General features: G+C 44.5%; 1 protein-coding gene across 17 annotated transcripts in view; it reads right to left on the reverse strand.

Moving 5' to 3' along the window:
* Positions 1-18,149, reverse strand: part of LOC120530902 (rap1 GTPase-activating protein 1-like) — a 327,102-nt gene that overhangs the window by 89,897 nt on the left and 219,056 nt on the right. For 15 of the 17 annotated variants that reach the window (XM_039755686.1, XM_039755687.1, XM_039755677.1 and 12 more), the window contains 6 exons: positions 17,725-17,812; positions 10,853-10,888; positions 5,662-5,709; positions 5,184-5,222; positions 4,777-4,962; positions 1,713-1,816 (listed from right to left, as the gene is read on the reverse strand). In XM_039755686.1, the coding sequence (XP_039611620.1) occupies positions 1,713-1,816; positions 4,777-4,962; positions 5,184-5,222; positions 5,662-5,709; positions 10,853-10,870 (395 nt within the window). In that variant the 5' untranslated portion in view covers positions 10,871-10,888; positions 17,725-17,812. Of the gene's footprint in view, positions 1-1,712; positions 1,817-4,776; positions 4,963-5,183; positions 5,223-5,661; positions 5,710-10,852; positions 10,889-11,610; positions 11,751-17,724; positions 17,813-18,149 lie in introns of those variants that run through there. The other 2 variants (XM_039755684.1, XM_039755676.1) reach the window with 2 other exon arrangements.

The raw sequence follows: 18,149 nt of genomic DNA on the forward strand, positions 1-18,149 counted from the left end.
TATGTAATAGAGAGATGTCAATTTCTACCACATAATACAGAATTAGACTGGGCCAATAGATTTAGTTAACTTGGCAATATGCTAGGCTCTACTGGTAGGGCAGATTTAGCTGTCACCACCAGACTGAGGTATGGTTGGCAAACGCTTACAGAAGTTTTACCATTGCTAAAGTCAAAGGCAGCTACACTACAAACGAAAGGCAGAATTTCTTCCACCTGTATGCTGTAGTGAAACCTAAGTGTTAAAATTTGAATAACTGACAAAGTCAGAGAGAACTGGGATGTGATTGATGACATGGATGTGTGTGTTGTGTCTTGAAAGACAGATCTGTGCAGCAGAGTGAATGTTAAACCTATAAGCATTGTCTTGTGCATGAGATGTGAAAGGATGACGATGACTGGGTGAAGCGATGCCGTGAACTATTGATGGATGGTAAGCAGCATAGAAGTAGGCTAAGAAACTTTGATTAGATGAGGTGGCAAGAGTTATGAATGCAGCTAATAGATGTTGATGGAGAAGAGGAATTTAGGGTAAAACAGCCAACCTTGGGTTACTAGCAGCCATACCACATGCACTTCAGAACAGGTCATCTACCTGAAACCAAGCATGACTATGCCCGGTAAGTGCATGGATGGGAGACCAACCAGGAAAAACTTGGGTTGCTGCTGGAAGAGGTGTTGGGGAGGCCAGCAGGGGGTGCTTACCTTGTGTTTTCAATGTGGAGCCCAATGCCCCAGTGCAGTGATTGGGACACTTTGAAGTAAAATTGGTGCTGTCCTTCAGATGAGACATAAAACTGAGGTCCTGGCTCTCTGGTCATAAAAGACCCTTTTGTAAAGAGCAGGGTGTATCCAGATGTCCTGTTTAAATTGCCCACCATGGCCTAGTCGTTCTGGCCCCCTAATCAACCCCTGTCTCTAATTGTCTCTCTCTCTCTCACCACTTCACCACCTAATAGCTAATCTGTTATGAGTGTACTGACGCAAAATGGCTGCCGTCGCATCATCCAGGTAGACCAATCCACATTGGCGGTTGTCGAAGTGCCCCCCACTCTCTACGTAAAAGCACTTTGAGTAGTGAGAACAGCTCTTTATAAATTTAAAGAAGTATCATTATTATTCTTTTACCTATCTGTAAAACTGAACTGATGATGAAGAAAGTGTACCGAGACAAACGGTGTGTGAAAATCTCACATGAGCTACAAAAATGAATACATGTAAGGTTTAATTATGTGAAAAATACAACAATTAACAATACAGTATGTAATTTGGGAGTGTGGTAGCTGAGGACACAAACACAGGTACATGAATGCATGTGCAAATAAAAATGTGCAATGCCAAGAGAGTATGAAGCTTATAGAGACAGACATGCATTTGTACAGAAAGTAGCGCAACCAATTTCATGGTTCTACACAAAAGCATGCTGAAAAAATTCACAGGCAAACACGTATACAACCATAGACTTGAAATTAGTCACACGGTACCAGAGAGAGATGCATACAAATGAACACTGACACACACCCTGCTCAAATCCAGTCATAATGATGCCACAAGAATATCAAGCCACTCATTATCAGACCCACTTGATTCAGTTCGGGACAGTGGTTGGCTGGAGTCTATCCCAGCAGAACTGAATACAAGGCAGGTTCCCAACCCTGGATGGGGTGTCAGTCCATTGCAGGCAAAGACAAGATTACGAGAAGTGAAAAATACCGTAGGAAGAGACGTAGGTGCTCCTGATCGCCAATCACATCGTATTTCACCGAGAAGACAAGGTGCCCTAGAGCGCTGTCCATTGAGTAGAAGTTGAAATGCTCCTGGTGGCAGAAAAGGAATTTTTAGCAGGATCATGACTGGATTGATTGAAAAATGAATATCAACCCTGTTCGACATCTAGGAACAGTGTAGCAATTAGCAAATCCTGTGTTGAGCCCTGAAGTTGCTGTGTTATCTCATGCTGGTACTACATTATATAAAGTTCAGTTGTGAACTCCTTCCCCATAAAGACTCATTTACCATCAAAACTTATTTAATGCTCTATATAAACACACGTTGCTGATCTTCATCCACCTGTTACTTAATGCGCTTAATCAACTTCAAAGTCACGAGGGTTGGTGCTTATCTGGCAGGAACCAACCATGGATGGGCCGTCGAGTCCATCACATTAGACACCAATGAACACAACACACAGGACAAATTCAGAGTTTCCTCTTTAAGATGCAAGAGAAGAAACAGACAACCATAAGATGCAAAACTAGGCAGACAAGGGAGGAAGACTGAAACTCCACACTGGTAGCCCTGGGCAGGAATCTGAAAGCAGGAAAGGCAGGGAGCTGTCAGGCAGAATTACTTATAGTGATGAGCGAACTTCATGGAGTTCGTTTTACAGTTCAGCAAAAATGAAGATTGGTTTGCACTACTCCATACCGGCATATACCTGTTTGAGTATCTGCCATCTAGTGTATGCATATTGGTGCATGGAAAGCCTGAGATCTGAGGGATCAGCATGATATACTGAGGAGGCCATTCCTGTCACTACCTGATCTGCGCTACATAATGAGGAGCATAACATGCTTAATCCCAGAAGTGAAGACACAACGTATGATGAATATGAGGACAAATAAAGTATGTCTAATTTAATCTATGCAGAACAATGCATTTTCAATATCCACCCACCCATCCATTTTCTAGCCCGCTGAATCCGAACACAGGGGTCCGCTGGAGCCAATCCCAGCCAACACAGGGCACGAACCAATCCTGGGCAACCCAACCCACCCCAGAACACACACAAACACACCCACACACCACACACCAGGGCCAATTTAGAATCACCAATCCACCTAACCTGCATGTCTTTGGACTGTGGGAGGAAACCAGAGCGCCCGGAGGAAACCCACGCAGACACGGGGAGAACATGCAAACTCCACGCAGGAAGCGAACCCAGGTCTCCTAACTGCAAGGCAGCAGCGCTACCACTGCGCCACCGTGCCACCCTGCATTTTCATTATGGTCAGCTAATATATCCCTCAAATGAAAATACTGCATTTTTTTAATGTATGAGGAGTGCAAATTTGGCTGCCATGTTATCTGGGCAGTGACATCATGCATGTGTGAAGCAGTAGGCGTTACAAGTTCTCTACATGGCTGGTACAGCTCAGTGATGTCACACTTGCCTCGCAAAGGACATGGGGAGCTGGGAAAAAAAAAGTTTGCCTAAGACAGCTGCATGGCTTTTCCAAGAAAATATTTAGTAAACAAGGTCACCAGTTAACACAGAATTCTTGCTGCAAAAAATACTTTGATGAATTCTGCAGATCAATGCTAATTGCTAACAATACATCAACATGTAAAGCTCGACTATCAGGAAGTAACAACTAATCATCCTGAGCCGCTGTGAGTAAGAAAATGGACAGGTAAAGCAGATGTAAACCACTGACATTTAATAAAATATTTTATTGCAAGCATAAAGTCAAATTTTGCCACACTTTTAGAAGCACGGAAAATGGGATGAGATTTTTAGCACATTTTAGGTCACTTTGCAGTTTAGGGATTGGAAGGAAAAACAAATACATTTTTAAAAATCTATGACAGATATGAAAATGGTTTATGTTTTTAACAATAATTCCCTTTACGTTTATGATGATTCCGAGTGTTAAGTTACTATTTAATTAAGACAACGGCAAATGGTTCATCGTCATATCAATCTTTACATTATATGGAACCTCTGTAGGTTGAAATGCACTTTAGATATAGAGAGGTAACATACAGTAGGGCTTATGGTCTCTAGGGGGCGTAACAGCACCCCAAACTCCAGACACAACTACACAGACAAATCCCAGGTTCACAATTAATGTTTTCATTTAACAAAAGTATCTTTCCAAAGGCTTTTTTCCATTTGCCCATCACAAACAAATTCTCTCCTTTTCCTTTGTTCTAACTTTACTCTTCACTCCTCCCAGAATAGTGTCGCCCTTCTCCACTCCCAAAGCTGACCTGTTGGGCCAAGTGAAGGGCTATCTCTTTTAACACCCGACTCAGGGAGTACTTCTGGTGCTCAATCCATTCTTTCCTGGAAGCACTGCAAGGTCTGGCCGCTCAACCGTTAATTCTCCATAGATCCCCCTGCTGGTGGCCGGATAACCTGGCAGGGCCGGACTATGGGACCACAACTCCCATCCTGCCCTGCAGGCTTCCAATTCCAGGACCTGGCCCACCCCCCCTGGCGGCTACTACAGAACCCAACAGGGCAGGCCTACGGGACCACAACTCCCATGCTGCCCTGAGGTCTTCCATAACAGGGCCCACCAGAATGGATGCTGCCACCCAGTGTATGGGGTTTATGATCTGCTCAGAGCAGGCAGTCTCCAGCTGTACTGTATTCCTGGCCTCCTGACTGGGAAAGGGACCTGCAAGCACCCTATTCGGGTTGCTTCTCCACCCAACATGTCCATCCGCAGATGCTAGCAGGGCAGCTCTGGAGCATCTGCTGCCTAAGCATTCCTGCGTGTCTACCTCCTGACAGGAGAGGTCCCTTTCTGATGATCTCTTATTTTGGCTTGCAGGACAGGTAAGGGAGCAGGGTTCACCCTGGTCAGGATACTGGTTGGTCCATCACATGCACAACAGCTTGGAGTACATACAGGGTTATGCAACTTTCTCATGGATACACAGTGAGGCAGAAGCAGAGATTAAATCAGAAGCTGTGTGCTTGATGTTTAAAGAAAGGTAACCATCGTAAAGACAGAGTGAAAGAGACAGAGAGAGAGACGTTCCCCACCTTTCCCAAAAAATGCTTCCTGTAGAGCTTGGCCACAGTGTTACATTCGAGGCGGATGTGAGAGGTGGGCAGTGACTGAAGCTCTGCATCCTTGGTGCTGTTCAGCTCATGGTTAGTCCCTTCAATCCAATAACCCCCAAACTGGGGTAGGAGGATAAGTGGGTAGGGACTATTGCGTCCAAGGACCTGAGGGTAAAAAACAATGAAATGAGTGGCAGGAAGGGATAGGATCAGAGTGCCATCTGAGAAACTCAAAGAGTTTTTATTAAGGTGTAAAAAGGGCACACATTAGGTGGAGTGCCAGCCTACCGAAAACCTGGGGACTCACACCATGGAATGCTTTGGACCAACCTTGAGAGGATAGAGGACAGATGAGGGCCATCATTGGGACCTGCCACTTCTCTTACCTCATGTACACTAGGGTATGGGATGTAGTCTTCTTCCGTCTGCAAATAATACAAAAGCATACAATGTAGTGAGGAACTGGTAAGCACAATGGAAGCATATATCGTAATGTGGTTCAGATAGATGGAATCCTGAGTGACCCCTGTGGAGTGTCTGATACTAACTAAAAATCCTTTCCTTTTTTTAAAGAGTTTTTTTTTCAGGGTTCATCTAGTAACTTGAAGCTCTTGTTGATCATATGATAATACTAGAGGCATAATGGCAGTACATGAAAGTGGCTTGAGTAACTGACCATGCAGATCTCTATTGTTGTTGACTTTAACAGGTCAGTATAGTCTTCATTCAAGACCCTCTTATTTTTAAAGACTGCAGAAATAGCAGAATAGTAACAAAACCTAGCAGAAGAAAAAACTACAAATAGAAAATACAACATTCAGCTGTGCCCACACACCGGGCAGTGCCATTGCAGGCTGCACTCACCTTCAAGGGGGGTGGAAGGACACTTCTCTGCTCATCCATCCTACTGCTCTGAAAGTGAAATAGAGGGACACATCAGTGGGCAACTGTGAAAGATTTAGCAGCTGGAGATGATGAGGTGGGATGGCTGGGTGACTGGACACTGATGGGTTTTAGGGCAACACTAAAATGGGAAAGATGGCCGACATCAAACAAACAAACAGACAAGGAAGGGCAGGACAATTATTCTGGTGTGGCACGTGCTTTTTAGGAACAGGCTACACGTGTGCAGAATTGTGGCCTGCTGTTGAATGCAGCAGACTGGTGGATTTACCCTGAAAGAATTACACAAAGCAAACTACCCATGTTTGAAGATAAATATAAAAGTAATGGCAGTGCCCAGAGGGCATGCAGTCATATGAGAGTACCCACTTGGCTACATGAGATCATACCTTTGTGGAGACCCAGGTGACTGAATCATAATTTTGGAAGAGGGCAAATGATAAAGAATGGATGGGGGGCGTTTTCTTACTACAGCTTGACATCAAACACCTGTGAGGTGAAACATCGTGGACCAACACAGAGACCAGTCAGACGTGGTTCCTTTCCTGCTCTGCACGGCCATCTTTTCTTGTACTGTTCACCTTTGACCTTGTCCTTGCTTTTTTGAGTCAACTAGATTACTGTAATGCACTCCTGGCAGGACTATCTATGAAAGACAACAATCGGATGCTGTTAGTTCAGAAACCAGCAGAAAGAAGCTTAACCAGGAAAAGAACATTTCAGCACATCTCATCTGTTTTAGCATTGTTACATTGGTTACCTGTGTCGTCCAGAATTTACTTTAAAATCCTACTAAAGGTTTATAAAGCATTAAGTAATCTTGCCCTGACCTGTTTTTGAAATGTTTGTCCCCCTACACTCCAAGTCGTAACCTTAGATCTTCAAATGGAGGTCTGCTTATAATTCCAATAACCAAACTTAGAAGAAGTGGAGAGGTGGCCTTTTGCTGTTATGCACTTAACATGTGGAATATTTTACCTAAGGAAATTTGCTACGCTGAAAAAATGCTAAAAACCTCATTATGTTAATATGGATTTTTCATAACTACATTTTAGTTGTACTCCTGATAGAGTATATGGATATACGATTATCATATTCTTTCCTGATAGAGTATATGGATATACGATTATCATATTCTTCAGGGATCTGCAATATGTACTAATCCCCACTATTCTCTGCTGTCTTTTGTGGAGATCTGCACCACCACCAACTGATCAAGGTACCATGGAAAGCAAGCGGATGTCCCAGCAGTCCACAAGGCCAGGTTCAGTCCCATCTTGACGCATGGGCACGCTGGGCAGTTGCCCAGGGGCCCCATGCTAATCTATCTATGCTGTGACTTGCTGAGTGGTTGTGTAGGTAGGGGCCCCAGTGTACTGCTTTGCCCTGGAGCCTATAATGCTGTTAAGACGGCTCAGTCCAGCTTCATCAAATCCAATCATGTGAAGCCTGAAAACCAAGAGGTTTGATTTAAGAACATTTATGTTAGGCAGAATTCCCAATAGGGGCTTGGTGGTCTTTTTGGCCTTGGAACCCCTGTGGATTTTGTTTTTTCTTCAGCCTAACTGACGTTTTTTTTTCTGTCCTTCTGCCCATCTGACCTTACCTTTTTCTTTGTCACTTATTCTTTAATATTATTGCCTAATCTTACTTCTTTTTCTTTTCATGTAACTTTCTTTTTGTCATCTTGTAAAGCATTTTGAGCTACTTTTTTGTATGAAAAATATGCTATATACTGTAAATACATGTTGTAAATACATGATATCTCTACTGATATGGACTGGTAATGTGTTAGGAATGAAAGGATGCCACATTGTTTGATGGAAATGAAACTTAACCTACAGAGGGCTGAATTCAAAGACCCCCTGAAAATCAAAGTGAAAAAATGATGCGGCAGGCAGGCTAGTCCATTTTGATGAAATTTCATTGCAGCTACATTGGGGGGCTCATGCCCCTAATGAGACGACAAATAGTGTCCTGAGGGATCTCCTCCCAGATCTGGACCAGGGCATCACTGAGCTCCTGGACAGTCTGAGGTGCAACCTGGTAGCATTGGATGGACCGAAGCATAATGTCACTGAGGTGTTCTATTGGATTGAAGTCAGGTGAGCATGGGGGCCAGTCAATGTTATCAATTCCTTCATCCTCCAGGAACTGCCTGCATACTCTCGCCACTTGAGGCCAGGCATTGTCGTGCACCAGTAGGAACCCAGGACCCACTGCACCAGCATAGGGTCTGATAATGGGTCCAAGGATTTCATCTCGATACCTAATGACAGTTAAGGTGCCATTGTGTAGCCTGTAGAGGTCTGTGCGTCCCTCCATGGATATGCCTCCCCATCACTGACCCACCACTAAACCGGTCATACTGAACAATGTCACAGGCAGCATAACATTCTCCATGGCTTCTCCAGACCCTTTCACGTCTGTCACATGTGCTCAGGGTGAATCTGTGAAAAGTACAGGGCGCAAGTGTTGGACCTGCCAATTCTAGTATTCATTGGAAAATGCCAATCGAGCTCCATGGTGCCAGGCAGTGAGCACAGGGCCCACTAGAGGAAGTCGGGTCCTCAGGCCACCCTATTGAAGTCTGTTTCTGATTGTTTGGTCCGAGACATTCACACCAGTGGCCTGCCTGCTGGAGGTCATTTTGTAGGCTCTGGCAGTTGTCATCCTGCTCCTCCTTGCCCAGAGGAGCAGATGCCGGTCCTGCTGATGGGTTAAGAACTTTCTACGGCCCTGTCCACCTCTCCTTGAGACTGTTGCTGGGAGACACTGCAAACCTTCTGGCAATGGCACATATTGATGTACCATCCTGGAGAAGTTGGACCACCTGTGCCACCTCTGTAGGGTCTAAGTATCGCCTCATGCTACCAGTAGTGACACTGACTGTAGCCAAATGCAAAACGAGAAACAGATGAGGAGGTAAAAATGTCAATGGCCTCCCTCCACCTGTTACACCAGTCCTGTTTTGGGGGTCGTCTCCTTGTTGCCCCTCTAGTGCACCTGTTGATAATTTCATTAACACCCAAGCAGCTGAAACTGATTAACAACCCCTCTGCTACTTAACTGACCAGATTAATATCCATAAAGTGTCACTAACTTAATGCTATACTCTGATTAAAAAGTGTTCAGGTTTTTTGAGCAGTATATATACACCACTTTGTGAATGAATAATAAAATTATATATTTCAGATGCAATCAGAGGGGATCCATCCCTCGGATTTACTATTTGAGGTGGCGAACAAATCAAAAGAATTGATTCCCTTAAGTGGGTAGTTTGAAAGTATGGAATCAGTAAGGTCCATTTGAAATGCCCTTCACTACATGCAATCGCATTGCCCTGAAACAGAACAAGATGTTTAGGGTCCACAGAAGAAAAGAATGTGGATGGCACTCAGGAAAATACCTGATAAGAGAAGAAGGCACAACCAAAGAGGTGATGGTAAGGCCATACAGACCGACATGAGTATAAGAGTGAATATGTGACTACAAAGGCCCAATTCAATGAGCCAGGTTAGACACAAAGTCTCACGTTTAAACCAGGCATAACAAACCTTCAACTAGGATATCAAGGAATTCAGAAACACTCAACCACCCAAAAGTAACACAAATAAGCCACTGAGCAGCACAATAACTCAAGTCAATGATCACAGATACCCAAAAAGAAATGCTAAGAAACAACACCAGAAAGACCAAAGTGAGCTACCAGATAAACAAGGTGACGGAACTCATTTACTAAAGACAGGAGGCCTAGTGACCAAAGAAACCTAAACTTAGACTCCATCCAACATGGAGATTGGACTTAATGACCACACAGAAGGAGCGGAGTTGTCACAGAAACATAAATATAACATGAATAAGCAGAACATGAAGACCTGAGTGAGCTGATGGGATATGGAGGCTCAACTCAATAATTACACTGAGTGTCCATAGAAACCCAATGAAAGAATTCAAACAAACCTGAGGCACTCTGCAACAAGTAGAGTGAACTCAATGATCACACAGAAGGAAGAGAGAGGTCAGGACCTCAAAGATAAGACCAAATACCACAAGGACCTAAGAGAGCAAACAGAACAAACGATTTGGAGAGTCATCTCAGTGATTACAGGGGATCAGTTGAGCTGCCATGGAGGCCTGAGGTGAGAAGGCAAAGAAAACCAGATTAAGCACCTGGCAAAAAGGATACGGGAACCCAAATATATGACGAAGCAGCACAAGGACACAGGTCCCAAATATGCAGAAGAATGAATTTAGTGACCCTGATCACACAACTGATATGTTGTTGAAATGAACACATAAGACAAAGTATCACCAATATATGCAAGACTCAAGTCAGTAACTGGAAGGAGCTAAATGAGTGCCCATCACCATCCATACAGCCTGCAAAGAACCAGACAGCAAACAGGGAGCATGTAAATCCGACTCTGTCCACTATATGCACAGGAGTACAACTGTGCCAACTTAGGGTCAAAGCTGTCGGGACGCAGGCTCAGTTTTCTGTCCGTGTGAGAAGGTAAGCCCCATGGCAGATGCTCCAATTGTGGTCACTCAACTTTATTATTAGGTGATCAACAAGTTCCAGATGGGCGGCAGGGCACTGTGAGAATCCAACTGAGTTTCTGATTAAATCTGTCTGACTGCTCACTGCATGGCTGCCCTGTAGCTAAGCGTTCACAGGTGCAGAAGATGGACAGCTACAGGTATTTAGGACAGGTGTACCATATTTGGAAAGCATCTTCTACCAACACAATGGATTCTGTGACCCTTAACTGCTGCAAGCAGAGGTGAAACTGGACTGGTTCAGCCTCACAGGTGTTGAGTCATGCCAAAGATAAGACGGTTAACATAGGGATTAGTTGCAGGGAGACCACCTCACATACACCGATGTTAGTTGCAGGAAGACCGCCATACTCATATCAATATCACAATGGAATGGAGGGAGTGCTGTGTAAGTCTGCCTAGTCGAAAGTCAGCATGCCAGGCTGGCCATTACTAATAGGACCACCGATCAGTACTGACAGAGGATGACTGGTGGAAACCCAGCATGGAGGTAGAGGGCACCGCCCCCACAATCCCTCACCATCTGATTCAGCCTCAGTGAAAAGCAGTGAAAAACAGTTCTTTAGGACAGCCATTAAAAACACCTTACCTGCATCTTTTCAATCATTTCAAACAAATCAGAGGTCTGGAAGAAAATAACAGAGAGTTGATTTTTTTTTGTTGTTTCACCCCCAGTTTCTGTTCACACTTCAATGATTCTCCACCCAGTTGTAGTGTGTCCTCAAAAGCGTTTGGTCCCCATGCGGCCTGTGCCCTTTTCTCTAAGGAGGCACAGGCCCAAAGCTGTTAACACATTGTCCACAAGGGGGCAGGTTAGTCCAAACCACATGTCAGCCCTTGACTTCACAGGGTAAAGTCCCAAACGAAGTCGGAACTGATAACAAGGCGGCATGTTAATTGGAATGAGACACATACGGCCTGCCAATCTCAAGGGGATCTGTTATTTTGCAAGCTTATTCTAGAGATTTTAGCATCCTAGAAAGCAATGAATTTAAAGGTATTGGGGCCGGGTGTTAATCTGAAACATATAAGCATAGGTGCCAACCAAGGCTGACCTCAAAAGGTCACGAGAGCCTTAAACATACAGGCAAGTGGCTGGCATTGTGATATCAAGAAGCCAAATTAGCCTAGAGGCTGGGTCTCAGTCCTGACAGGAGCTAGACATGTGCACCTGATGAGGAGGTCTGCCCAGCTACACTGACCCAAGAGGGACCAAGAGAATTAGTAAGCCATGCACACTGAATGGCATTAGTATCTGTGCCAGGGGGCACACTGAGTGGTATACAAGATGGCACGGCTGGAAGACAGGAGTAAAGAGGAGGAAAAAATGACGGCAGGGATACTTACGTCCTGAGAGTAGCACATGGCTTTTGACGAGATCCAACACAACATCTGAAGGTTCAACTGTGTACTCAGACACTGGAGGAAACTGGACTCTCACCCTGTGCAGCGTCTGGTAGCTGCCTGCTCTCCTGTATTCACTTCACAGTCACAGACCATTGGCAGTGCAGGAGAGCACTCTGGGGTCTCTCTCTCTCTCTCTCTCTCATTCACTCTCACTCATATGCCTGCTGATAACGCACAGCAGCCACGCATTCCGACACTCTGTCCAAATACGTCGAAGCTGGGCTTGAGCCAGAGATGATAAAGACGATTGAGCAGTGTGGGGGGAGTGGGGGGTTAATGAAGGTACCTCAGAACCTTTCAGATCGGGAGACGTTGAGGATTTAAAGACTTTACTAAGCGGCCAGCATGCAGGAAAACAATTCAGATGGTCTGAATCCCCGGAGATTCGATGGACCAATTAGATCATTAGGGTTCAGTAGCAATGTTACAGACAGACATGTATTTAAAAATTCCTATATATGGAGTACAGTAAAACCTTGGATTGCGAGTAACTTGGTGTGTAAATGTTTTGCAAGACGAGCAGAAATTTGTAATAAATTTTAACTTGATAAATAAGCGAGGTCTTGCAATATGAGGAGTCTGTATACGCTTTGCCTTCCGGGTGTCACGTGATCACAACTGAGCCAATGGTTTTTCTCTCTCTGTGGGATTGTGGGTAATCGTCTCCCATGTTCGGTCTTAGTCGGCGTGCCTCACTCGTATAGTCGACATCTGTACGAGTGGATACTGTTTACTATAGCATTGTGACCTTGTGTGTGTGTGTAAAGCATTTTTTATTTTGTGTGCGAGCAATGCATCTGTTTAACGACAATGCAATGTCACATTTCCGCAAAATCAACTGTCATCTGAGAGGTTCCTTGTTAAAGTCGCAAAAAAAGAAAAAGATTCCAGTGAGCCAACAGACAGCAGTGATTCCGTTAGTTAGAGTGAAAGTCGTCCTACACAATAACCCTCCTCCTCCTCCTCTCCTCTCTCTCGTCTCCCTCACACCAGCCATGATTTTTTTCAAAGGTAGTGTAGATTACTTTGTTTTATGTATTTTGACTTTATATTTTGTATTAATTGTTTTTATATGAATACTAACAAAATACCCACGCTTCGCAGTGGAGAAGTAGTGTGTTAAAGAAGTTATGAACATTTTAAAAATAACGTAACATGATTGTCAATGTGATTGTTTTGTCACTGTTATGAGTGTTGCTGTCATCAAGGATTTGATTATCATTATTTCTGTCAATCAGGTTCGTATTTGGAGGATGTGTTGTGTTCAAGTTACATTCCGTGTATGTCAACCATTGTAAAGGTAACAGGTTTCATTCATCGAAGTGTTCACCACCCAAATCGGTACTCGTGAATCTAAGATGTTCGACAGGCATTCCAGGTATTAAGTTGTGAATTTGCCTGCGAATATTTAGCGGCAGCGTGTCTATGAACGTAACTGTGTCCTCTCATTAAACTTGTATCTCATGAATATCATATTCGTCTTAGGCATGACAAACGCCAGCGGCAGCGTGTCTATGAACTTCATTTAAACTTAAGCTTTACACCTTGCTTTCCTACTGATATGTCTACAAAGGCTTGTTCAGATTCAGAGGGTTGTTCCTTTCTTACTGCATCAATAAACAGCTCGTCTTCCTCTTTATCTGAGACATTACACACTGCATGCACGGGTTTACCTTTCCCAGTCCTGCAAAGTCAGTTCACGTGAGCTGCTCGGAGTACATGCATCGAAGGTTCTCAGCTGTGCTTTATTTAATGTTAGCTCAGACCCGGCACTTAAACGTTTCTCTCGCACTTTCGCTGAGTTTGTGCCAAACACTATTCTATCCCTAACCATCTCATCTTCGTTTGCATAAGCACAGTCCTTCACCAGCAATTTTAACTCCGTTACAAAGTGATCAAAAGTCTTGTTTATACCCTGCGTCCTCTCATTAAACTTGTATCTCGCGAATATCGTATTCGTCTTAGGCATGACAAACGCCAGCAGCAGCGTGTCTATGAACCTAATTTAAAGTTAAGCTTTACACTTTGCTTTCCTATTCGTTTGCATAAGCACAGTCCTTCACCAGCAATTTTAACTCCGTTACAGCAATTTTAACTCCGTTACAAAGTGATCAAAAGTCTCATTTATACCCTGTGTCCTCTCATTAAACTTGTATCTCGTGAATATCGTATTCGTCTTAGGCATGACAAACGCCAGCGGCAGCGTGTCTATGAACTTAATTTAAACTTAAGGTTTACACCGTGCTTTGTTTCTGCAGTAGCTGCACTTATGAATATGCTTGTATGCGTCACTCGCTTCATATTCTTTTGCTGCCTTCTCAATTGTTTAATGCGTTTTTTGTTCAGAGCTCTTTGGAGCTCTTGCTTGTTCTCTGCGTACTGCATTCACAGTCAGTTCACATGAGCCGCTCAGAGTACATGCATCGAAGGTTGTCAGCTGTGCTTGTGCTATCTCGTGCAATCTCACGATGTCCACGGCTTTATTTAATGTTAGCTCAGACCCGGCACTTAAAAGTTTCTCTCACACTTTCACTGAATTTGTGTCAAACACTAGTCTATCCTTGACCATCTCATCTTCGTTTGCATAAGCACAGTCCTTCACTCGCGAATATTTAGCGGCAGCGTGTCTATTGGATTGCTGCTGATGGACGGCCTTATATGAGCAGGCATTCAATTACGTGGGAGGCGTGACAATGAGGGACGCAACTCCGCCTCACACGGCAACCGAGCTGCAGGCTATGGCCGATATGTATGTACATAAGTAGGTTCCTGGTGAAAGGCAGTGGCCAGCATTATGTATGGTTGTGGTGTAGGGGACATTGTGTGAATTATGTTGCTCAATAACAGACACACCATGAAGAAACTGGCCAGCACCAGCATGAAGCTACTAGAGCAGGTGCAGAGTTACATTTCTATTACAATGGCCAGCACTACTGTTTAGTTGCTGGAGAGGACTTACTATATTCGTCCATTCTTACCAAACTATCTTTTGGAGAGAAGTATTGCTCCACTTTGACCAGACTGACCATTGGGATACATTGACACAACAATGGCTGGCACTATTGTGGAGTTACTAAGCAAGACAACTCCCTCCAGAGCAGACTGGCCTGCATCAGGGTGGTAATATTGGACAGAACATATTACGTGGAGTGAGGAGAGAATGCATATTGTTCCATTTTGACCAGACTGACTACAGGAGTCTGTTTAGTGGGGTTGTAATTACGCAACAATGGCTAGCACTAGTGGAGAGTTACTAAGGAAGACATACAGTTCCTTCTTGAGCAGACTGGCCTGCATCGGGGTGGCATTATTGGACAGAACATATAATGACATCTCGACTAGGATGACCAACACTAGCATGGATGGGGATGCTGTAGCAAATGTACAGTAGTTTCCAGGTACACCATGCTTAACTAAACATTATCTGATGTGACATTAAACCAGTCCTGCTGTTCTCCACCACACAGCTGTCAAATATGTAACCTGACACAACAATTCTCAAAGATAGAAAGACACATATCACCTCCAATTTGCACATAGGTGGGGGAGATGTTTGCACTGCAGTGCACGGCATACATCACATGTGAATGCTGGACAGGCAGCAACTGCACATAAGCTGTACAGGGCCGTCTTAACAGCGTCATAGACCCCCTGAGCATAGTAGTGTGCTGGGGCATCTTGTTTTGAAAGCAAAACAGCAACATACATAGGCATAAAAAACAATGTGGACCCCTATGCTCCTGGGGCCCCCTGGCCAGTGCCCATTGTGCCCATATGTTAAGATGGCCCTTAAGGTTCAGAGACGGTTCACAGCTATTCCTTGTGTCATCAGGAGAAAATGTTTGGGTTTCAAAACAGTTGCAGGAAAACCCTGAGGAGCCTGGGGGGTGGGATTCATATCTCTATAGAAGGCTGGAGTATACAAAGGGAGGGCTGCGCAGGCAGGCTTGTCCTTCTCCTGGCTGTGTGCCACTGTTGTGAGGAACACAAAGCTCCTTGTTTAACTTCAGTTGTGCACATCTGTCTGCAGATAAGGAGCACAGATTGCATGAGACAGCCGGCATGCTTATTGCCTTCCAGCTAATCCATCTCGATGACATGAGCCACTAATACTGCAATGCAAGGGGTCATGAGCCACCGGAACTAAAGCAATAGGCCCAAGGTGCCCAGTAACTGCAAAATCACATCACAACTCAATGACTCCCCCCAGGGGGGTGACTGAAGGGCCAAAGTAATGAGAATCCAAAGAACACGCATGACCCAAAAATACTGCCTCCCCAGTGACTCTGGATATCTTGGGTGAGAAACTGTCCCCTGCATTATGGCTTAACTGTAGAAGGGCATGCTGGGTGTAGGGTATTGTCCACTACTCATTGAGGGAGTCCCTGTGGACAGATTTTAAGAATAAAGCACCATCCTCAGCAAAGAAGGTGCATTCATCAGGAGCAGAGTCAAGTACCAGAACATGGCGAAGGTCGGGACCATCCAATGCCCACTGAGATAACTGGAACCAGGGTCAGCAGACTCTTCTCAAAGTCCCTCCAGGATGTCTGCACTTTCCACCCTATCTCTAAGGGAAGGCCGCGACCACAATGTTGAGAAAGCTCATTTTGGCTACCTTGTACTAGTCATCTCATTCTTTCACTCATTACCTAAAGCTCATGCCCATAGCTGAGGATTGGGATGTCTGTGGACTGGTAAATTGAGAGCTTTGCCTTCAGGCTCAGCTTCTTCTTCACCACTATGGATCGGTGTAGCGACCACATAAGTATGCTTGCCACCCCTTTCTATTGATCTCTCCATCCCTTTTCCAGTCACTCGTGAAAAAAGATCCCGAGGTACTTAAAATCTTCCACTTGAGGCCATTGGCAAGAGCCCTTTTAAAAATGCCGCCTTACTTACATTTTCATCACTGGCCTGTCTGCCATACAATCTCACTCCTGTCCTTCACCTCCTCTTCCCCTTTTTCAGAGTCACAACCCTTCCCCTCTTTTTCTAGCTGCCCCCTAAGCATCTTAATCTTCCATTTCTGGAATTCTTGTGACATTACATCATGGCACCCAACCAGTGCAGTACTTTATCACTTGGGGCTGGTAGCACATCCCAAAGCGGCATACACGCAGTTGGTTGATCTGTTTTATAAACCCAATTTCCCTGATCAGTGCATCAGGGAATGTCCTGGCAGCAACTGGCGCTAATGCACCAAGCATCATGTCTTTGGGCACACAGAGAGAACATACAAACTCCACATAGAGGGTACTCCAGCTCCAGGGTCCAAATGCTTTCAGGTGACAGCTGTGCTATTGTGCCAGTGCATGGCATTTATTACTTCACTAGATCCACGAAGGTAGAGGTTTCACTCACATTTTGAGGGGCTTTGCTCAAGTAACGGCAGCATTCTGTCAATGTTAATGTGCCACCATTTAAGGAAACACCTAGCCTGGCTGAAGTGACATCAGGGGGTCAGAGGTCCGGCTCTTTAATTCTCTGTGTTTAATCATTCAGGGAATTAAGTCAACCAATCTGAGCACCCGCTGAGAGATGATTCTCTATGCCACCTCTATCGCCAGGTCTGAACACTATCCTCCTCTCACTATCTATCTGCCTAGTAGAATAAAACAGAAAGTAAGTGGGCTCTGAGCATAGCCATCTCCAGACACAGCTCTTTTGGAAGGAAATGGTTCAGGTGAGTAGGTGAGGCCCTCCTTTAGATGGTACTGGGCAAGCTACAAGGGTCACTGCATGTGGTGCCATTTATTTCACTTGTGTACTTATGTTCCAAGTGTGTATACACTCGATGAGGGATTGGTTTGGAGATTTGGCTGTAATAACATTCACTTGTATGGTCAGACTGCACCATGGAGACACCATGAGATACACAATAAAAAGGACCTTCATGTACATTTAACAAAAAGTGTCACCCCGATTCCATAAGGTATGTCCGACTTATGAAAGACACACACACACACACACACACACACACATGAAAAGGAATAGATGAGATGAAAGGATGAGCAGCAAGCCATAGCCATGTGAAAGGATCAACGGCGGTACCTTGAAGTCGTGTGCGTGGAGTGAGGGAAGAGTCGGCGTCTTCAGCTCTAGACTGCTTGAGATGGGGGCTTCCTCGCCATCCTGCTTCCTGCGATGGCAAAGAACACAAAGCAAAAAGTCAAGTCAATTTTATTTACAGAGCACATTTAAAGTAAGAGAAGTTGAACAAAGTGCTGCACAGCTTCCATAAATACACCAATAAATACACACACACGTCTATCTATATAAATAAAAGCCAAATACCACTGATTCACTCATCACAAAATCTCCCGAACCATGAAAACTTGGATCTTGAAATTTGGAATGTAGGTTACCCTTGGCCCATAGGTGCTCGCTAAGAAACTGCTTTAAAAATTTCGTGGTCCAAGCGTGAAATTTCTCATAGTTTTTTAGACCCGTTTGTCTGTCTGTTCGCTTTTCACGAT

Source organism: Polypterus senegalus, chromosome 6 (genome assembly GCF_016835505.1).
Source record: "Polypterus senegalus isolate Bchr_013 chromosome 6, ASM1683550v1, whole genome shotgun sequence".
Taxonomy (NCBI): Eukaryota; Metazoa; Chordata; class Cladistia; order Polypteriformes; family Polypteridae; genus Polypterus; species Polypterus senegalus.